The 22,330-nt window shown below is 35.0% G+C and overlaps 1 protein-coding gene across 8 annotated transcripts in view; it reads left to right on the top strand.

Annotated features, from left to right (window-relative positions):
* PTPN13 (protein tyrosine phosphatase non-receptor type 13) overlaps window positions 1-22,330 on the top strand; it is a 173,121-nt gene that overhangs the window by 125,041 nt on the left and 25,750 nt on the right. For 4 of the 8 annotated variants that reach the window (XM_074323879.1, XM_019731270.2, XM_019731275.2 and 1 more), the window contains 14 exons: window positions 29-160; window positions 3,814-4,277; window positions 6,175-6,318; window positions 7,527-7,620; window positions 8,234-8,319; window positions 9,019-9,181; window positions 10,590-10,804; window positions 10,919-11,017; window positions 12,358-12,722; window positions 13,915-14,089; window positions 15,438-15,596; window positions 16,840-17,011; window positions 17,111-17,321; window positions 20,184-20,254. In XM_074323879.1, the coding sequence (XP_074179980.1) occupies window positions 29-160; window positions 3,814-4,277; window positions 6,175-6,318; window positions 7,527-7,620; window positions 8,234-8,319; window positions 9,019-9,181; window positions 10,590-10,804; window positions 10,919-11,017; window positions 12,358-12,722; window positions 13,915-14,089; window positions 15,438-15,596; window positions 16,840-17,011; window positions 17,111-17,321; window positions 20,184-20,254 (2,550 nt within the window). The remainder of the gene's footprint in view (window positions 1-28; window positions 161-3,813; window positions 4,278-6,174; window positions 6,319-7,526; window positions 7,621-8,233; window positions 8,320-9,018; window positions 9,182-10,589; window positions 10,805-10,918; window positions 11,018-12,357; window positions 12,723-13,914; window positions 14,090-15,437; window positions 15,597-16,839; window positions 17,012-17,110; window positions 17,322-20,183; window positions 20,255-22,330) is intronic. The other 4 variants (XM_019731272.2, XM_019731276.2, XM_019731271.2 and 1 more) reach the window with 2 other exon arrangements.

Raw genomic sequence — 22,330 nt, 5'->3', positions numbered from 1 at the left:
GAAAATACTGGATTGTCTATTTTTACAGGAGACCGTTTGATATCTGTAAATAGCGTGAGCCTAGAGGGGGTCAGCCACCATGCTGCAATTGAAATTCTGCAAAATGCACCTGAAGATGTGACACTGGTTATCTCTCAGCCAAAAGAAAAGATATCCAAAGGTAATGTTGTAAATGTCTCTTAGCTGTGTGTTCTGTTTCACTTTTCACAGGAGCTTTAATACTTTGGCCCAATAAATTAGATTTCAGCTCCTATTTGCTTTCTGGAAATTTTAAATGTATAGTTTTGATTGTTTTAATTTTATGCATCAGTATAACTCTTTCATTCATTACTTCAAAGATTTTCTATCTCCTTCTTCTTTAGTAATGCAGTTGACCCTTCAACAACCCAGGAGTTAAGGATGCTGACCCCTTCCCCCCACGCAGTTGAAATTTCTTGTATGTCTTTTGACTCCCCAAACACTTCAGTTGTCTCCCAGTAGGGGATTGGTTCCAGGGCCCCCCGTGAATACCAAAATTCATGAATGCTGAAATCCCCTGTATAATATGGCTTAGATCAGCACACACAGTCGGCCCTCTACATCCACAGACTCCCAACCGCAGATCGAAAACAGTACAGGTATTTATTGAAAAAAAATTGTGTATAGGTGGACCCATGCAGTTCAAACCTGTGTGGTTCAAGGGTCAACTGTACATGCATTAAAATAGATTTGTTGTGCAAAACTGATGTCACTTAAGTAAATCCTCCTGAGTACTTGGTGTTTTCCATCATTTCTTAAGCCAAATCAGAAATAAAATGTTTTATCATTGCCTAATTAATACAGTGACATAATACTTATTGATGAAGTCCTGTCCTGAATCAGATTACCGGAAATTTAAAAACAAGACCATATCATTTTATCTGATCATCTGCCATTGGCATGCGGTGGGAGAAAAGGCACTGGAAGAGATCAGACGACTTGAGGTTGAGCCATTCCTGGGCCACTTATTAGCTGTGTGACTTAAGTCCTCTTGAGCCACAGTTTTCCTTTCTATAAAGAGGAAAGGGTCTCAAGTCTGCCTTGTCTGCCTTGCACAGAGTAGTTAGGAGGTTCAAGTGGTAGGACAGTGTTTGTGAAAGAAGCCCACACTACACGGGCACTGCAGTGGACAGTGGGCAGGGCTCCAGAGCCTGGGGTTAGATTCTGTCTCTGCCGCTTAATACTCTGTACCTTGAGTGAGTCACTTGAACTTGCTAAGCCTCATTCTTCTCACCTATCAAATGGTGAATATAAAAGTGCTTATCTTGTAAATTGTGAAAATTAAATAAGATAATGCATGTGAAGAGATTGGCACATTATCTGGTATCTATTAAGCACTTAAATGTGAGTTTTAGCTGTCATTGTTAACAGTATTTTTCAAAAACATTGATGTGCTGGTACATGTAAATTACTTTCATCCCAAAGATACTGGGAAATATGTAAAAGAATTAGTTCATAGATGGTTTAGATAGTGAATTTTAGGCATAACTTTAAACAATTATAAAATAGAAACAAAAACCAAATTTTCATGCCATATGGTGTGAAAAAAATTTCTTAAATTTTATACAGGTGAATCATACATTGTAAAAATCTCTTGCATTTTATACCGATGACTGTGGTTTCTTCTTTTTTTCACTAAATACTATATATATTTTTTTGGGGGGGGTGTATATATAATATATACCTATATAAATTATATTTTCAGCACTTGTTTACTATGAACAGACATAACAGAGAAAACACCACCACTGCCCAAAAGAGCCTTATGATCTAATTGTTGTCTAGGGAAAGGAAGGCGATAGCAGTTGAAAATGGTGTGGCATACTTCTGGGTTTCAAGCAACTAGAACCAAAAAAAACCAGAACATTGGGTTCCATTCCTCACCATTATTTTGGCAAAAGTAGCATATGAATTCAAAGAAACTGATTTTCTCCCTGAATAATGCTCTAAGTGATTCTCAATTTTGTTTTCAATAGATGTTTTATAGAAAATTGATTCATTTGTTCAGTTGAAGGCCTGTAATGTACAAGACACTGAACCCCTAGTCTCATGGAACTTACACTTTAGTGGGGGTGACAAGTATTGAACAACTAAACACTATATGATAAGTGTTAGAAAGAAGTCCAAGGTGCTGAGCGAGCATGTAACAGTAGAACTTTACCTGGTATGGGGATCGATAAAGCTTTCTCCCCAGCAGACTTTCATGTGGTTATTTTATCTTTTACTATCCAGCTGCAAGAAAAGTTAAAAGCATAAGGTATAGTTCTGTGAAATTATTGATAAGGTACAGTTCTATGAAATTATTTTTTAGAAAGCTAGATTAATGGTGGTGTGTAGCTATACTGTAGCGTAACTTGAAAAGAGATAAAGCTCAAAAAACCTAGAACATTATCAGTGTGTATCTCGGGCTAGCCTCAATTATCAACTGCCAGAGAGGACAAGTATTGAACAACTAAACACTATATGATAAGTGTTAGAAAGAAGTCTAAGGCTTTTTGTTCACTAATTTGTTTGAAGTTATAGAATGTGTACTAGTTTATTTAAATGAATCTAATTTATACAGAAACCTATGAAGTAAAAACTAAAAGTACCCTTACCCTGTTTCCTAGGGTAACTATTTGGTATGTATGTAGCCTTGTGTATCTTATAGATAAATTTTTAAAAATAATAATGCATGTGTGTATACATACACTGTTTTTCACTAAAACCACAATTATTATACTCTGAATATCAATCTGTAACTTGCTTACTCAATATATTCTGGACATCCATGAATATATACCCATTTAATGTGGCATTATATTTTATGTTTATGTATATCAAAATCTATTTAATTTTTTCTTTTGTTGTGCATCCAGGTTAGCTATAATTCTATTACAAAAGTTGCTCCAATAAATACACTTGTTTACATACCATTGTATTTATTAGTTTCGATGATTTTACTCTGAATTTCCAGTCTATATATCATGCCCTGGTTCCATAGGCTTTTAAAACTCTTTCTTATTGACTTTTAGAAACTCTTTTGTATATTAGAGATTTTTACTCTTTGATTATTTTTTGTTATTGTTCCAAATATTTTCTCTCCAGTTGCTCATTACTCTTTTAAGTTCTCCTTGACTTTCCTTGCTACATAAAACTGAATTTCTTCTAAATTTGCATTTTTAATTCTTTTGCATGTGTCTTCTGTGGTTTGTGTCTTAAGAAAACTTCCTTAAGTAGCTTTTGATAAGAGCTATATAAAAAATTTAGTTACCTTTCTTTTTTTCTTTTTTCCTTTTTTTGAATTTTTATGAGATTATTTGAGACAAAGTGATGACATGTGCCAGAGAGCAAGATCTCAAATGCTTCCTGGAGTTACATTTCTTGATAATTACTTGGAGTCCAAAAAATGCAATCTAATAGGACAGTATAAAACAAATATGTAAATAACCATTAAATAAAATCAAGGATTTTTGGAGACCCAAATTATCTCTATCTAGTTAGGGAATCAAGAAATTCTTCACAGAGGAAACTCATTTGAAATAGTTCTTAGAGAATGGAAATGGGGAGTTAAGGTGAAGGGGGTATGCATTTCAATAGAAGTTGCCTCCTCAAGAATGAACAAAGGAGGGAGCAGAGGAAACAGAAATCACCTTCTGTATTTGTTGCGTCCTTGTCATGGTTCCAGGTCCCAGGTCATGTATTATCCCATGTAAGATCCTCCCAGCAGTCATCAGGGAACATTGTGCATGTGTGTAAGCACAGACATGTGTGTCACTAACCTGTTATTTTCATTGATGGATTTTTGACTTTTAGTGCCTTCTACTCCTGTGCACATTGCCAATGGCATGAAAAATTATATGAAGACGCCTCTCTACATGCAAGACGGTACTATAGATTCTTCTGAGGAGCACCGCTGGCCACGTGCTACCCCGAGGCACATCTCAGAAAGCCCTTTTGGGCTGCCTGGGGGCCTGCGGGAAGGGAGCCTGAGTTCTCAAGATTCCAGGACCGAGAGTGCCAGCTTGTCCCAGAGCCAGGTCAATGGTTTCTTTGCCAGCCATGTAGGTGACCGAACCTGGCAGGAATCACAACATGGCAGCCCCTCCCCATCTGTGATATCCAAAGCTGCTGAGAAAAAGAGGACTTCTACTGACAGTAACCAAAGCAAAGTGAAAAAACCAGGCAATTCTGATGCAACAGATTACTCTGACCGTGGAGATTCAGACATGGATGAAGCCACTTATTCCAGCAGTCAGGATCATCAAACGCCAAAAAAGGCATAGTTTAATTTGAATCTTTGTTTTTTCATTTAACAAAGCAAACTACAGCAAATATATTACAGAACAGAATAACCTGCTATAAACTGCTTACATTATTCTGGAAAGGAGGAATAATTTATATATTACGCTACTAACTGCTACTGCATTTAATGCTAACTTTCAGAGAAATTACCAGCTTTCAATACTAACTCTAGAACAGCTATTCTGGGAACTTGCTACCTGATAATACAACAGAATGAATAATATTTTTTTTTCTACAAGTTGTTTATCTCTTGCATACTTAATGTTTATAAGAGAATTTATTATCTGAAAAAAAATTGTTCCTAAATAGCTCTTGTAATGGGCATTTGATTTTATTATTGATAACTTAAATTCTTCTGAGGTTCTGAATGTATGATAACAATAAGAACAACAACACAGAGAATTGCTCAATTCCTAGAAATGATACAAATTTAAACTCACATTCAAAGCAGATTCAGAAAAGAACCTTAAGCCCTTTGTTCACTGAAAAACCAACATTCCTCATAAGAGGCTTATGCCCTTATAAATGGGCATCAGCTGTTGTGCCTATGTTTATATTGGATTTGTAAACATAAGTAAAGTAAGCATGAAGCCAACTCATCTTAGAAACTTCTAACTTAAAAGCTACAGCTTGATATATGAGGTGTGATCAAACAGTACAGTGAATGTTTAAATAAAAAAATTTATTACACTAAAAGACATCTCACCATTATCCCCCTTCAAAATACTCCTTCTCGCTTCGAACACACTTATTCCATCGTTCTTGCCACTTTCTGAAGCAGTTCTGGAAGTCCTCTTTTGTGAGTGTTTTCAGTTGTGCTGTCATGGCTGCCTCAATGTCTTGAATCTTTTTGACTTTGGGGAAGAGCCAGAAGTCTCACAGTGCCAGATCCAGTGAATAAGATGGATGAGGACACACCATAATGTTTTTATTTGACAGAAATTGTCGTACTGGAAGCAATGTGTGACACGGAATGTTGTTATAATGTGGGATGATTTATAGCACACTTCAAACACCTCTCAACCGTAGCTCACACCCCACTGACTGCATCGAACAAGTTGAAACTTGTCACACACTAAGTTTCATCGCACCACTTCCTGTATTGAAGATCCCTGCCTTGCCATTGGATGGCACTCGGCAGCAGCATTGACCGTATTTTGTGATCACAATGGAAAGGCTCTGTGTCACACATTGCTTCTGGTACAGTAATTTCTATCAAATAAAAACATTACGGTGTGTCCTTATCTACCTTATTTACCAGATCTGGCACTGTGCGACTTCTGGCTCTTCCTCAAAGTCAATATGATTCAGGACATTGAGGCAGCCACGACAGGACAAATAAAGACACTCGCGAAAGAGGACTTCAAGAAATACTTAAGAAAGTGGAAAGAATGATGAGATAAATGTGTTCCAAGCGAGGAGGAGTATTTTGAGGGGAATTAATGGCAATGTGTCTTTTACTGTAACAAAATATTTTTTTAATTTAAACACCGTATTTTTTAATCACACTTAATATACTGTTTTTTTAAAGGAAATGGAAATAATTTCTAAATTTGGGAGTATAAAAAGCATTGCAAAGGATTATGTGAAAGCCAGGTTTGAACTGGGTTCCGGGCTTCTCTCTGCCATATCTGGCTGTTTGATCTGAAGCAAGCCCTTTAGTCTCTGGACTTCAATTTCCTCAACTATAAAATATGAAGGCATTGGATTAGATGATCTCTAAGATCTCTTCCAGCCCTCATGATCTTTGAATCCACTCTATCCCATAGTATCTTGCTTCTTCTTAATTTTTCCAAAAAACATATCAATCTTCCAGTAGCAATTCATTTTGAGTCTAACAAGAAATCCTTTTGTCTGTTTTTCTTTGTTAAGGAATCTTCCTCAGTGAATACATCCAACAAAATGAATTGTAAAACCTTTCCTTCATCACCTCCTAAACCTGGAGATATCTTTGAGGTTGAACTGGCTAAAAATGATAACAGCTTGGGGATAAGTGTCACGGTACTGTTTGACAAGGTTTTCAACTGTTTTCTCTTCTCCATTTCCAGCAGCCTATTGTATGCCAATTTATTAATTAAATTATTTTTCTTCAAAAAGGAAACTTGTCAAATACTTCCAAAATTAAAACTTGAATAATACCTTAAAATTTTTTAAAAACTTGAGTGTACTAGTCACTTTTCCTGTGGTTTTAAAAAAAGTTAGACAAATGCTACCTTTTCCCCCCATAGATTTCATACTTGCTTAATCTAGTACAAGACTTAGAAAGTACAAAATTAATAAGTATGCTTTGTATACATTTGAAAGCTTCTGCATGAATGTGAGACAATGCATTTTAAACTACATCATAAATTAAAGTCTAATGTATGCTTTTATGCCCTTTCTCTCCGTAATATAACTTGTAAGCATAATTAGTATCTTCAAATTACAGATTCCCAAGGAATATTTGTACTTTTAAGGTAATTAAAATATGAACATAGGCTACTTGATAAAATTACTTTAGGATTCTATTAATGAATACACTATACCCTAAATTATCATTTATGATATTTAAAGGGTATTGTATGAAAAGCCATTTAGAAACATGGTAGAAATAGCACTATTAATATACAGATATCAAAAAGAATATCTAATTTTCTACCACTTTTTAAAATATTATAACCCTTTTCCTTTTGCTTTTAACTTCTTTAGAATTTTATTATGCTCCTATTGTGAAGAGAAATAAAAGCTGTATATCCACAAGAGATGGAGAATCTACTCGTTATATCTCATCTACACTATAAACTTATCTCCCAAAACCTTTGAAAATGAAAAAATAATTTTCTTTGACTCATGAGATTTGCTTTCAGATTAGCAAATATGATCTGAAGTATATTATTCCACATGTTGTTTTTTCTGACAGTTATGTTCTCACACTAATTTTACGTAGATGGATTTTCCTTTCTGCTTGCTCATAATGCATGGTGTAGACTTACAAAGGAAGAGCAATTCTTCATATTGTCAGGATCTGGCATGTTGTTACTTTTTGAATAAAGAGTTTTTCCTAAAAGTAACTGCTTTAATATTTGGAAAACTTAGTTAGGAATATTCTTGCGTATTGAAGTAATTGCATGTGCTGACGTTATGTGGCTGCTTTGGCTGATGCGTTCTAGGTCTCAGCTTTGAAAAATGGAGTGTGAAATTTTTCATATTACACAATGTTACTTCATTTGTCTCTTTCCACTTAGGGAGGTGTGAATACGAGTGTCAGACATGGTGGTATATACGTGAAAGCTGTTATTCCCAAGGGAGCAGCAGAGTTCGATGGTAGAATTCACAAAGGTAGAGTATTTGTGTGTATATGGGAATTACATATAGGATTATCACTTTAACAAATAAATAAGAAATTGAAAAGTTGATGTAGACTTTCAAATTATTCATAACATAAGAACATACAGAATTAAGACTTCAGTATTACAAACCTCTTTGATGTCATTCCAAAAAACTCTCCTTTCTTATTTGCTAGTATCTCCTTTCTTATTCTCTAGTTTATTCTCTCGTATCAGAAAATATTTTAACAGTGTTTTAATTCGTGTCTTGTAAACAAATTGCCAGAGAATAAGAAAGGGAGAGTGCCCTTGTAAAAACACTGACATCTACGTTTCTAATAAGAGCTAACTAAGTTGGTTCCCTCCAGTTGCTCTATATTTATAGTTCAGTTTATCTTTTTCCATAATTTAAATTGATTTTATAGTTTATACAGTATTTTGTTCTAAAATAGGATTAGCCATAGAATTGGGAAATAAATTAAATTCTTATTAAAGAAACTGTGACAGTTTTGCCCAGACTCTGAGTCTCTTCTCAAACAAATTAGTGTAAAACAATACCCAAGATATTAAAGAGCATGATGATATTTTATTATTTGCTTCTTTTTAAATGACTGCCTAATTTATAGGTGATCGTGTCCTAGCTGTCAATGGAGTTAGTCTGGAAGGAGCTACCCATAAGCAAGCTGTGGAAACACTGAGAAATACAGGACAGGTAATAGATCGTATACCAAATTTTTAAGATACCTTAGAAGAACATAATTGTGAATAATATCAATCTCATTGAGATCTCCAAATTTGTTAGTCGAGAAACCGAACCTGATTTATATAAACATTCTGGTATTTTTGTTTCCTCCAAATTGGGAAGCAAGTATTATGAATGACAAAGACGTTTTTTGCTGAGGAAACTGGCTTTCCATATCATATCACATTTAGCCCAAATATAACCAGATATCTGATAGGAGGAATGGTGGAGATTGCATTTTTAAAATTTTTCATAAACATCTAAGTGATTTTCACTTCTAGTCCTTCTTCAGCCCAAAGGATAACTTCACTTCCGTCTAATATATTTTCAGTCAGGGCGCTTACCGAATTCTTTATAATGATCTTTATATTATAGTACAGTGGTGATTTTATTCAAATGCTCAAATTTTCTATAACATGGTTACGTTATTTTTATAATAGATTTTTTATTTTTAATCATTTGTCTTTTTCATGTAGAAAGTAATAAAATCCTGATTTTGAAATTTTCAATCCCTTGCTTTTGTCCTTATATTTTTTTTCTCTCTCTACCTATATTTTGGTAAACCAGGTATTTACTTTAAATTGTTTTATATTATCAACTAAACAAAGTCCTGAAATTTTATCTACCTATAATTCTTTTTAGTTAATGAAGTACTTTTAATTTGTCCAGTTGGTTCATCTGCTGTTAGAAAAGGGACAGTCTCCAGCATCCAAAGAACATGTTCCCGTAACCCCACAGTGCACCCTGCCGGATCCAGATGCCCAAGGTCAAGGCCCAGAAAAAATGATGAAGAAAATGACATCGGTCAAAGACTACAGCTTTGTCACTGAAGGTCAGGCCACACGAGACTGTCATCTCACCTTTAACTTATCCTGGCTTATTCAAAATTTGACTTTTGCATGTTGAATCACAATTCATGCCTGAGTCTCTTTAATTATCCTTGTCAAGTTTTAAATAATAATCTGACACAGCACTATAGTGAATTTTAAAAAAACAAAACACACATATTTGCAGCTCTTAGTGTCTGAAAGACTAGATAATGAAGTCAGGCGTAAAATAGATTTTGGTCACTTAATAGTACCTTAATTAGTTGTAAAATTCAAAATGATATTTACAAGGCAAAAAAATAAATATAAATAATTGCTGAGACTATCTTCAAACCCATATGAAACCTTGAATCTTATGTTTTCTATGTTTCCATTTAATTTTATAGATTTGTCAAGTTAACCCTGGATAGAAATTATCTTAATAGTTCCCAGATACTGGTCTTTCCTACAAACTTTTTTTTTCTTTTTTTTTTTTATTAGTTACAGGTATATCTTTCCTAAAAACTTTGACAGCCTTTGGACATACCACTAATTGATAGTAAAATAAGAAAATTAAGATTGATGTAGTAATGAGCTTTTCCTAAGACTAAATGTGTTCATAATCCAGAAGTACCCTTTATTCTGAGATTCCATTTATCGTCCTTTTAAGGGGCATGAATGTCCTTTATAAGTGATGGTAAGGGTAGAGAGTCATTATTTTGTCTTTTATTTTAAATCATTATTGATTACAAAAATGTTACAATTCTGAATTTAGTCCCAAAAATAAGGAGAAAAAGTAACCCAGCCTATATTTTTTCTGATTATGAAAGTAAAATTAATGTACTCACTTTATCTCACTGCCCTGTATTCTTTATTTATTCCATCATTCTTTCTTTAAGTACTTTTTTTCATTCTCTTCTGGTTGTTCTTTTTATTTCTTTTCTTGATGAGAATTTTATAATGTCATCGCACTTTACTGGATTACGTCATATCGCACCAAAACATTAGAAAGAATGTCATCTTATTTCCCCATGCCCTTCTCTAACGTTTGTTTTGCTCTTGTTACTATCTCTCTCCTACTGTATACCTGAATTTCTCTCATTCTTCTCTGAATTTTTTTTCTTCTTTTTTTCTGTTATTCTACAGTCTGAAAACACATGGGATTTAAGCATAATTTCATTTTCAGAATCCTGATTTTAGAGCGTCCTTTCTGTTCAAGCAGTTAGTTCACTCATCTTAGTTCACTTTTCTTATTGATAGAGAATATGAAATAAGATTTGAGTATAGAATAAGAATTCAATAAGTGTATATAAAGCTATAAATATGGTGGAAATGGGCTTTTTAAAAATGTGTCTAAAAGTGTATTTGTTTGTATGTTCCTATGTATACATAGCATATTAAGAGTCTTTAAAATTTTTATCTTTTTTTCTCCAGAGAATACATTTGAGGTAAAATTGTTTAAAAATAGCTCAGGCCTAGGATTCAGTTTTTCTCGAGAAGATAATGTTATACCCGACCAAATGAATACCAGCATAGTAAGGGTTAAAAAGCTCTTTCCTGGACAGCCAGCAGCAGAAAGTGGAAAAATCGAAGTGGGAGATGTTATCTTGAAAGTGAATGGAGCCTCTTTGAAAGGACTATCTCAGCAGGTGAGCCCCTGGCATGTGGAGTGCATCATTTTTAATGATGATGTGGATTGGCCTTTCAGAATGATTTCATAATGCTGGTTTAACTGTATTCATTTGTCATTCATGGTACCACAGGAAGTTATATCTGCTCTCAGGGGAACATCCCCAGAAGTGTCTTTGCTTCTCTGTAGACCTCCACCTGGTGTCCTACCGGAAATCGACCCTGCTCTTTTGGTGAGACCTATGAAAAGTAATTTATATTTTTATAGAATATCAATTGAGTGATGAATTCAGCTTTAGTGGTTTCATCATTGCTTAATCTCCTGGGTTTTATCCTAGTTACTTCTTCAGTTAGGAGTATGTCACTTCTGAGTGCATTCTATCTTTCTAATATAAAGAAATTTAATTCACTTTCTCTTCACGCCCTTCCAATTCTAGAATTCTAGGAATTAGGAAGTTGTTTTCTAAGCATAAATAGAAAAAGACATAAAGTAGTGGCTACAAAAACCTTTTATTTCTTCATTGAACCAAATTGGAGAACATAATCCTCATTCTAAACTAGCTTAGATAAAAATGAGAATTATTTAAGATTTTTTTTTTTTTGCCTTTTAATAGTAGAAATCACAGAGTAAGCGGTATGTTTGTCCATTTCATTTTCTTATATCAAGGAATAGCTAAAGGATCCAAAATCTATTTTGATGGTTATTTTTAAATTGCATACTAATTGGTAGGAACCCATACATAGATGAATAATAATACAACTGAAAAAAGATAGCCTTTGTCCTATGTACTTAAAATAATGTTCCATTACAAGTGAACATGAAAGGCAGGAGTGTCTGGCCCCAGCAAATTTAACCCTTATATCAGGGAAAAGGGCAGTTTCAGAAAGACATTAGTAGGAATAACATTTCTGTAAGGCGTATTATAAATAGCATTTTAAGAAATTACAGTGATTTAGGACACCAGTTAGGAACTGGTGGAATTCTCTTGATGAGTACGTAAATTGATACAATCTTTCTGGAGAACAATCTGGAAATATTTAACAAAGCCTTTTAAAACATCCTATGTGCTGATTACAGAAAATTCTATTTCTGTTTTATAGAAAATTACAAGGAAATAATGAGAAACTCAGGTGAAAAATCTACATACAAAGAAGTTCTCCTAGATTTCCATTAATAGTAGAAAGCTAGAAACAACTCTGTATCCAATAAAAGGAGAATTCTGAAATAAATTAAAGGCATAGCCATCTGTAGGATTATTACACGATTTTTATGCAGTTGTTTTCAAAGCATATTTAAGAACCTCATAAAATGCAGAAACCTAAATTTTGAAAGTAGGATACAAAGTACAATATATAGCATAACTGTAATTCTGATTTAAAGTAGAAGTTGTACAATATTAACAGTTGTTATTTTTATAATTCTTTTTCTATAATGAGCAAAAGTATTTTATTAAACAATTAATTGAATACAGTATTAAAAAGTGCTGTTATTCAACATGTTCATTTTCAAGTACGTATTCTAAAGTTAATGTAAGTTGTCGCACTCTGATCTCTTTAAATGTGTCCATTACAGACCCCACTGCATTCGCCAGCACAAGAACTTCCAAACAACAGTAAAGACGCTTCTCAACCAGCATGTGTGGAGCCAGGCACCAGCTCAGATGAAAATGAAATGTCTGACAAAAGCAAGAAACAGTGCACATCCCAATCCAGGAGAAACAGTTACAGTGACAGCAGTGGGAGTGGAGAAGAAGACTTGGTGAAAGTTCCTGCAAAGATACCAAACATGAACTGGAGTTCAGCTTTGCATCAGACTCTAAGCAACATGGTTTCACAGGCACAGAAACAACATGAGGCGACCAAGAGTCAAGAAGATACCATTTGTACCATGTTTTATTATCCTCAGAAAACACCCAATAAACCAGCACTTGAGGACAGGTATTGTCAATACTATATGTACATAGCACTCAAAGCAACTGGTTGTTAGTAATAGGAGCAGCAACCTACATTTCTCTAAGATTGAAATGTGTCTGTCTGTGAACTTCACAATGGTTAGGCATAGGATGACTCTACTGGATATCTAACTACGTATTGTGACTGACAGTTTTAGTTAGAAAACCAGTAAGCTCTCTACCCATTTGACCTGAGCCTCACTGCTCACGTGAGCGTATTTTCTAAAAACTGGGAAAGTTGTTTATATTGCACCATCATTCATATTACTTAACAGAAAGAGAAGAAACCTGTTTAGATAATGTTGGAGTGGGAGCGTAGGGAGTAGAAATATAAAGGGAAATGGTGGGGAATATAAGGGGTTAGAGAGGTTGCAAAAGGTAAGATATAAAAGTACAGAAGACGGAGAAAGAAGAAATGATTGAAAATATAGAGGCATAAAAAGCGAAAGACTACATCTATACCTCTACTAGTTATTCATGCATTTTGCTGTTTGGTTATGTTTTTGTGTATATCCAAGTCCAACCATATTTGTTCAAGTTTTTTTTTCCCCTACTGTATCCTCCAAAATAACCCCAGGAATAAGACTTTCATTCTTTTCTTACCGTGTTTCCCCAAAAATAAGACCTAGCCGGACCATCAGCTCTAATGCGTCTTTTGGAGCAAATATTAATATAAGACCCAGTATCACATCACATCACATCTCATCACATCATCACACCTGGTCTTATATTATAGTAAAATAAAACCAGGTCTTATATTAATTTTTGCTCCAAAAGACGCATTAGAGCTGATGGTCTGTCTAGGTCTTATTTTCGGGGAAACACGGTATTTCTTCTTTTTCATTATGTTGACACACATGTTAATTTTCTGATAACATTAGGTTCAGCCTTGAATTAACAACTAGGAATTAAATGTGTATTTATTTAGCCTGTCTTACTAATTTATGCAGCTTAAGAGAGCTTCAAAATAGAACCTGGACAAAGAATAAAAATTGGTAATGTAAGCATGTAACAGATGTGAAATAAATTCATAGTCCAGAGTCAGATTAAAAGTAGCTAGGATCTCAATCAAAAGCAGACATGAATATTTGTTAAACATTTGCTCTTTGTGGCACTAATTTACTATATTGACATTGAAATGTATTTGAAAAAAAAGTCTTGCTTCTTTGTCTCTGTAGTAATCCTCCTTCCCCTTTCCCAACGGATGTGACTCCTGGGCAACCCCAGACAGAATCTGCTTCCACTAATTCAACAACTACATATCATATACGTCACACTTCTGAATCAACCCAACAGGAAAGCCTACCATCTTTGAAAAATGACTTGGAAAACCACCTTGAAGACTTTGAATTGGTGAGTTGTTTGTTCTATATAAAAAAAATTCCAAAACAAAAAAAAAGAGAGAGAGAATTCCATATTTTCTCAAGTAAAATGTCGTCTCACACAGTTTCCCCTTAGGGAAAAGGCTGTCTTTTAGAGTAGCTTCATATTTGTGTCCAATAAATAGATAACATATCTGATGTGTTTCTCTGCTGGGAGTTAGGGAAGAAAGTAAAAAGACCTGGGTACAATCCTGACTGTCCTACTGACTTGCTGCAATTTGGCAGATGGCCTGTGGACATAATTACTTAACTCTCTGAGTCTTAGTTCTTTGGCTATAAAATAAGTTAGTAACCTCACAGGATTGTGGTGAGGATTAAATGAAACAGCATATAAACAGTACCTACTATAATATAGTACCTACTGTTTCCCAAATTCTGATGAGTAACCTATTTAATTTTTAATTCATTTTGAATGTAATTTTTTTCTGCAGACTTTTTTTGTTGTTGTGCCTTTACATTATACTAATGGCCCTAAAACTTCTAAACCTATAAATTCAGTTTGGAAGCCAAATTTCCAAGAATAATATCCTTTGCATTGATTGAAAGTCCACATTTTCAGTACTGTTTTTATTATCCAAGTAATATTTATTGTAGGAAAATTAGAAAACAAAGAAAAAGATTAAAACTACCTATACCCTTACCTCCCAAAAACCATCAATATTTGGGAGTTAATCTTTCCAGATACTTTGCCTATAATTTTGTGTTGTGTGTGTAGCATGTATAGCTTCGGTTTCATTCTCAGCAATAGAATGGAAATAATCTGTGAATGATTTCCTTAGAAATTTGCCATTACCCCTGTAACCTGTGAGCAACCTTTATGTCTCAATTGAAATAGTAAAAAAAAAAAAGACTTTTTACATAGCTAAATGTGTGAAGTTGTGATATTTAATTACCCAAATACTTCATATTTTAAAAAAAATTTTTTTTAAATTAAAAACTTTCTTTTGTGGCTCTTGCCATCTTGGATTTTTAGAAATAGGTGAAGAATTTTCTGAACTTTCCCTTCAAAAGTATTCTCTCGTCATCAAAGCATAACCACAAATGTGTCCTTGTTTACCCTGAAAACATATGAATTGAAGCTTGAGTAAGTTCTGTCTCAGATATCTCTAGACAAGCACATAATGTATTTAAACCCAACTTTTACATGGGGGACATTCTATCTAGAGTTAGAAAGACCTGGCTTCTTCACTTAGGCAAGATAAATAACCTTTTAAGTTTTCGTTTCCTCCTCTGTTATTCAATGGAAATAACAGTCATCTTTCTGTTTGTCTATAGGGCAAACTAGACAACCTAAAGGAATCACTGTTTTCTTCCCTTAGGAAGTAGAACTCATCATTACCCTAATTAAATCGGAAAAAGGAAGCCTGGGTTTTACAGTAACCAAAGGCAATCAAAGTATTGGTTGTTATGTTCATGATGTCATTCAGGATCCAGCCAAAAGTGATGGAAGGCTAAAACCTGGGGACCGGTTGATAAAGGTGAGACATTATGTGGAATGGATTCGTGCACATGCAGACAAAGAGCAAGCCAGGGCTGGAGAAGGAAGAACAAGAAGGTTGAGTTAATATAACACTGTTTCTGTGTTTGGTTTATGTTTTCCTTTTCCACCTCTTAAAAGTAAAGGCCTTTATAGAGTTAACAGTTTGTAAAACGCTTAAAGTTCCCTTTTTAATTTGGAAGTCTCCCTAATATCAGTTAAAACATTAAGCAAGCTATCTTGGATTTCAGGGACAAAGTTTCTGAAATCACTTAGAGGATAAATTTCCTATATGGGCAAAATAATGATGCATTTGTTAAATATTTGACATTATTACCATATTTTGCCGTGTATAATGTGTACATTTTTGCCCAAATTTATGAGGGAAAAATAAGGATGTGCATTATACATGGGTAATACTAATTCCATTTCTATATAAACTTTTTTTTTTAACTTTTATTTACTTTAAGTGTGTTTTTCCAGGACCCATCAGCTCCATGTCAAATAGTGGTTTCAATCTAGTTGTGGAGGGTGCAGCTCACACTGGCCCATGTGGGGATCAAACCGCAACCCTGATGTTACAAGCATCACGCTCTAACCAACTGAGCTAACCAGCTGCCCCTAAATGTTTTTAATTATTTGATATATGCTTAGGAGTTAAAAGTGTAACTCTAGAAATCAATGACGACATCTATATGCAAAATAATACCCTGGAATACGATAATCGTTGAACTTACAATGTACTTCCAACGACGAAGAATTTTTGGCTTTCATGATGCGTAAATATTGTAAATTTGTTACTGGTACATAAAATTTCATGTACCTTGTATCTATTCTTGTGTTTTCTAATTATTTGTTACATAAAATTTCTTATACATAGTATGTTAAAAATAAATGCTGAAATTCCTTTATAATACAAAACACAAGTACCTAAATGTAAACAAATAAAAAATTGAATTAAAAAATTAAAATGAAAGATTTTTTTTCCCCTGAAAATTTGGGCCAAAAATATGGGTGCACATTATACACAGCAAAATACGGTGTTTCACTTATAATTATTTGATCTTTGTGTTTATGGTTTCCACCGTACAGGGAATTACCAATAAATTAGAGACCATTCTTTATTGTGAATCCTTTACTGGCTAATATATCTTATATAAAAAGTTAAGGAGATTACTGTTTTCTTGTCAACTTCTCTGTTCCAAAAATTGTAATCCTACTTTTCCCCTCTCTCATTACTGTAGGTTAATGATACAGACGTTACAAACATGACTCACACAGATGCAGTGAACCTGCTCCGAGCTGCACCCAAGACAGTCAGATTAGTGCTTGGTCGAGTCCTAGAATTACCCAGGATGCCAGTGCTGCCTCATTTACTGCCTGACATTACGTTAACGTGCAACAAGGAGGAGTTGGGTAATACAAATTCAGGCTTTGTGAGCTGTGATTCTCTTAGCTAGCTTAAAAGTAAGTATCTTAAAGCTATGGAAACAAATATTTTTCTATTCCCTGAAGGTTTTACCTTATCTGGAGGTCACGACAGCCTTCATCAAGTGGTGTATGTTAGTGATATCAATCCGAGGTCAGTTGCAGCCACGGAGGGTAATCTCCAGCTGTTAGACATCATCCACTATGTGAATGGAGTCAGCACGCAAGGCATGACCTTGGAAGAAGCTAAGAGAGCTTTAGACGTGTCACTTCCTTCAGTGGTGCTGAAAGCAACAAGGTACTCTGCTTTTTTTGTGAGTTTTGTTTGTGCATGCAGGCTGTTGATTTTACCTATGTTCTCTTAAAAAGCTATTCCTAAATTAGTAATTCACAGGCTAAACTGGAAGAATTTAATAAAATTAAACAAACTTCCTGATGGGAGACTCTGAGAGCTCTCAGTGGATTAGTGTTTGGATACATGTTTGCAGTTATTAACAGAGTGGGTACCACATTTGTTAGGATGTTTTCATTTGTGAGGCACAGAAAATACCATTCAACTTGGTTTAAACAATAAAGGGAATTTACTGCCTTATATGGTTTAAAAAGATGAGGTGGTCATCAGGTGAAATTGGATCAGGCCTCCGGCTCCATGTCTTTGTTATTTTCAGTTATTCTCTCCTCTGTGTATGTGTTTCTTTCGTGACAGTCAAATGGCTGTGTCAGTTTCATGCCTCACACCTGCACACTACGCCATCCAGAGCAATCTTCAATCAAAAGTCTCACCAATCACCATGGTAAAGCAAGGACTGTGTACTGATTGCCTTAGACCTAGGTGAAGGCCAGTCCCTGAAGTGAAGCAAAGGGATAAAAACATATCGATTGGCCTAGGACAGGCCTGGCCCATTCCCAGTGCTGAGACCATTAGTCCTTCCAAACCTCGTGTCTACAGCTGATGAGGCGTAGAAGTACCATACTCACTGTACCTCGTTACAAGTTCACGTTACAAGAAATGCTGACAACTTTTCTTTCACTTAATCATGGAAATAAATTGGGAAAATATATATTAGTTTCAAATGGCTATACATTACTACAAATATAGTGGCTTAAAATAACATAAGTTTATTGTCTGAATAGTTGTGGAGGTCAGAAATACAAAATTGGTCTTAGTGGGCTAAAATCAAGGCAGGGCTACATTCCTTTTGTAGGATCCGAGAGAAAATCCATGTCCTTGGCTTTTCTGCCTTCTAGAGATTCCCCATCTTCTTGGCTCATGGCTTGCTTCCATCTTCAAGCTTTCCAAGGATCCCTATTGGGCCCAATCAGATAGTCCAAAACAATTTCCTCAATTTTAGATGCTTAATTTACTTACAAATTAAAAAGGGATCTGCAAAATCCCTTTTACCATGTAAGGTATCATATTCACAGTTTCTGAGGATTACAGTGTAAACATGTGGGGTTGGGGGGGCATTATTCTGTCTACCATAATGTACATAAATCCAGGCTTTCTATATTACAAGCTTATATTACATAAAAGGAAACTTCACATTTATATTTGTGATACATGGTGAGTGTTACATAGTGTGTCTTTCAAAATACAGGAACTATTAATTAAACCGTTCGGTCATAAACTTATTTGTTCCTTCTAAACCTTTAAATTGAATCGTGTACTTTTTTCCTTGAATGTAATCCCTGTCCAATTTCCTTCATATATATTTCTAAAAATTAGATTTGGCATGCAGTTATTTTCATAGATGTAACTGAATGTTAATTAGTGGGGGGATGAAAGTGTCCAAATAACCTGGAAAATATTTTTCTGAAAATTAACATCTCTGTTAACCATAGATCTAGCTAAATATTTTTTTTTTTTTGCCTCCAAATCAGTAGAGCACCCTTTACCCTAGCCCTGAAATCACTTTCTTTTTTCTTTCTACTTTCTATCTTTTCTGTAGTCACTAAAGGTATAGTAATGGTAGTCACACTTACTTTCCTCTTCATTCTTCTTCCAGTTCTCTCCCCACTGTTGTACATACCTGCTTGTCTTTAATGTCTGCAGGGTAGCTAGCAGTAATGGAGGGGTGTTGATCTGTGGTAATTATCTGTATGTCAAGAACTGTGAAGGGTCTGTGAATTTACCCTACTTGCAAGCTAGTAAGTTAGCCAGTTATTATTGTTTCTTGGATGCTGGTAGAAGGTGTGAAACTCCTGGCTCAGAGACAAAATACTTTATTCCAAATGACAACACATGCAGCATAATCATGGTATTGGTGTCAGTTCTACATGTCCTCTGAGTCCTGTGGACGTGACATATGTGGGCCGAGTGGATTCCTGCACATGCATTGGGGTGCGGTGTATTACAGGAGAGGAATACTATAAGAAGAGCCCGGGAACCCACACCTTTATAGCAACCTGCAAGAAAACCTGCTCTTTATTTGGAAAGAGAGATTACCTCATCCTTCAAGCTTGTTCCCCACAAACATAGCCTTGAGAATTGACCCAGATGAAAAGTGGTCATGGCCTTGCATTTCTGAGGTACCAAGGAAGACTGTGCAGGGGTGCTTAGGGCCAGTGGTGAATTGTCCCTCCCAACACTGTATACCTTAGGCAACCTCCAGTTTCTCTCAAGTATTAGCAACAATAAGATTGCAGACCAAGCCTCTGTTTCCAAGGTGTTGTCTTTTTTACTGTTCTTCATATTGGTTGGTACTATTCTTCTTATAATCCTTTGAATGTACTATATATTTTGGTAGATTTTCACTTTAACTTAAAAGGAAAAACACATATCAAGGGCTTTAGATTTATAAAACTTAGTGATCTGTGATTTTGAACTATCGCCTGAGGAATAGTGAACTAAGTTACTGATTGTGACTTTTACCAGTATTTTCAATCAGAGTGGAAACATGGTGCTGTGTTGAACTGAAACCCAAAGAAAGATTATGTAAAGAAGCGATTCTTAATCATTTTGGGGTCAAGAATATCTCCTTCCAGAAGTTACTTATATGAAGTCTGATGAAATTTTGTCTGCAGCTTTAGGGGGAGCCTAGACCCCCCTGAAGCCCATTCAAAATAAAACTCCTGAGGCTAGTTAACAGATGGTCCGAAGGGTATTTAAACAAACATCCTATGGAATTTGCAATTGCCTTTTCGTTTTTTTACAACACAGAGATGGTCATCCAGTGGTCCCCAGTCCTAAGAAGTCTGCTGTTTCAACTCCAAAGTCAACCAAAGCTAATGGTAAGGATATATTCATTTTATGACACAAGTGGTTATGGAGAGGTAACTATTTTTCCAAAAGCGAGTATGGGGACTATCACTAAAATGTTTTTATTGCCCTTCCAACATGTTTTACAGGATCTTCCTACGTGGAAAAAAATTACATTTAAGTAAAAGCATCTCTAAAATTCAGGGTATAATAGGAAATAGAGCAGCATGGACCATGGGATTTAGAACCAGATAGATCTGAATGTATAAGTCCTGTGTGACCTTAGTAAGCTGTTTGATCCATAGCTAAGCCTTTACTTCCTACCAGTAACATAAGAATATTGTTAGAATCTACCTCGTAAGATTATAATAAGGCATAAATACAATACTATATATGAAACACTTACCGCAATGATTATCACATTATTTATTCAGTCATTGAATTTCTTATCTGTACTGGCACTGTTCTGGGCATTGTGAATACGGCAATGAGTGAATAAAGTATGCTTCTTACATTCTAGCATAATCATGGAAATTGTAGTATTAGTATTGTGACCGCAGTTAACCTTAAGTTAATGCTTACTCAGAACTGAGTATTCTTCTAAGTGCTTCAGTCCTCAGGACAACACCCTGTGACACTCGTATTACTATTATCCTCCTCTTAGAGAAGGGGAGACTGAGGCACAAAAAAGTGTCATAACTTGCCCAAGCTCACAGAGTTGATAAATGGTAGCGCTAGAATTTAAATCTAGGATGTCTGACTCCATGCTCTCGTTTACATAAACTGGGCTCAGTAACTGTAGCTTTTCATGCTGGTATTCATGTAATAAGAATGTTACACACAGGGAATGTGGTTGAAATTAGTGTATTTGAAATGTAAATTCAGTACTTCATTAATAACTAAACTTTGAGGTTATCAGGCAGTAATATCTAAATGCCAAAAGTAGCTAAAAGAAACCTCACTGAGATTGCAGTTGTGGTTTGATTATCTTCTGAAAGCTAAACCAGATCTGTTACTGCCTCCTCTGTTGTTATCTTGAATGCCTCAGGGGTCCTTCTTGCTTCTCTCTCATAGTTCCAGTTCACATTAGAGTCAGACTATCTCACAGAACAAGCAACAACAGCGTTTTTCTCACGACTTTGGGGAAGACTCTTGTTTGTAACTTTCAAAGCTAAGAAGAGTAGCTGTGCCCTGCCCCCCTTGTAGAAGCTGCCCATCCATCTGTCTTTATGGGGCTCTCTGACTTGGCTCCCGTAGAACTAATTTTTTTATGAGTTCTGAAAATTATATACTATCAATAATAGGAACTCTCTCATAGTGATGGGAATGTAAAATGGTACAACCATATTGGAAAATATTTTGACTGTTTCTTAAAAATGTAAACATACACCTACCATGTGACCCAACCATTCCCTCCTGTTTGTTCACTCAAAAGAAAACATTTATCCATAAACAAAAACTTGTACACGAATGTTTTTAGAAGCTTCGTTTGTAATAGCCAAAATCAGAAACCACTCAAATATCCAAAAACTGTTGAATAAATAAACCAATTGTAATATATTCAAGCAACAGAATACTACTCTGCAATAAAAATGGTCTATTGATACACATAACATCATAATTAAAATAACCTCAAAATAAGTCTCCACCAGAGGGTAAGGGGGTGGAGGGTGGGGGGTGGGAGATGAGGGTAAGGCGGATCAAATATATGGTGATGGAAGGAGAACTGACTCTGGGTGGTGAACACACAATGGGATTTATAGATGATGTAATACAGAATTGTACACCTGAAATCTATGTGATTTTACTAACAATTGTCACCCCAATAAATTTTAAAAATAAATTAAAAATAAAAGTCTCCTGAGTCAAAGAAGCCTGACAAAAAAGAGTTCATAATGCATTATTCAAAATTATAGAAAATGCAAATCAATTTATAGTGACAGAAAGCAAATCAGTGGTTGCTTGGAGACAAAGAAGGAGAGGGGTAGTTCAGGAAACAGGAGGGACAAATTACAAACAATAAACTATTGTGTTTTATATTATTCTAATATAGTTTATTTTTGGTATACTTTTTCGTTATTTTTCCTAAAAATTTAATAATGTATTAT

The sequence above is a fragment of the Rhinolophus sinicus genome, linkage group LG02, assembly GCF_036562045.2.
Source record: "Rhinolophus sinicus isolate RSC01 linkage group LG02, ASM3656204v1, whole genome shotgun sequence".
NCBI lineage: Eukaryota > Metazoa > Chordata > Mammalia > Chiroptera > Rhinolophidae > Rhinolophus > Rhinolophus sinicus.
Note: the sequence above shows the minus strand (reverse complement) of the source record. Positions and strands in the feature narration are given on the sequence as shown.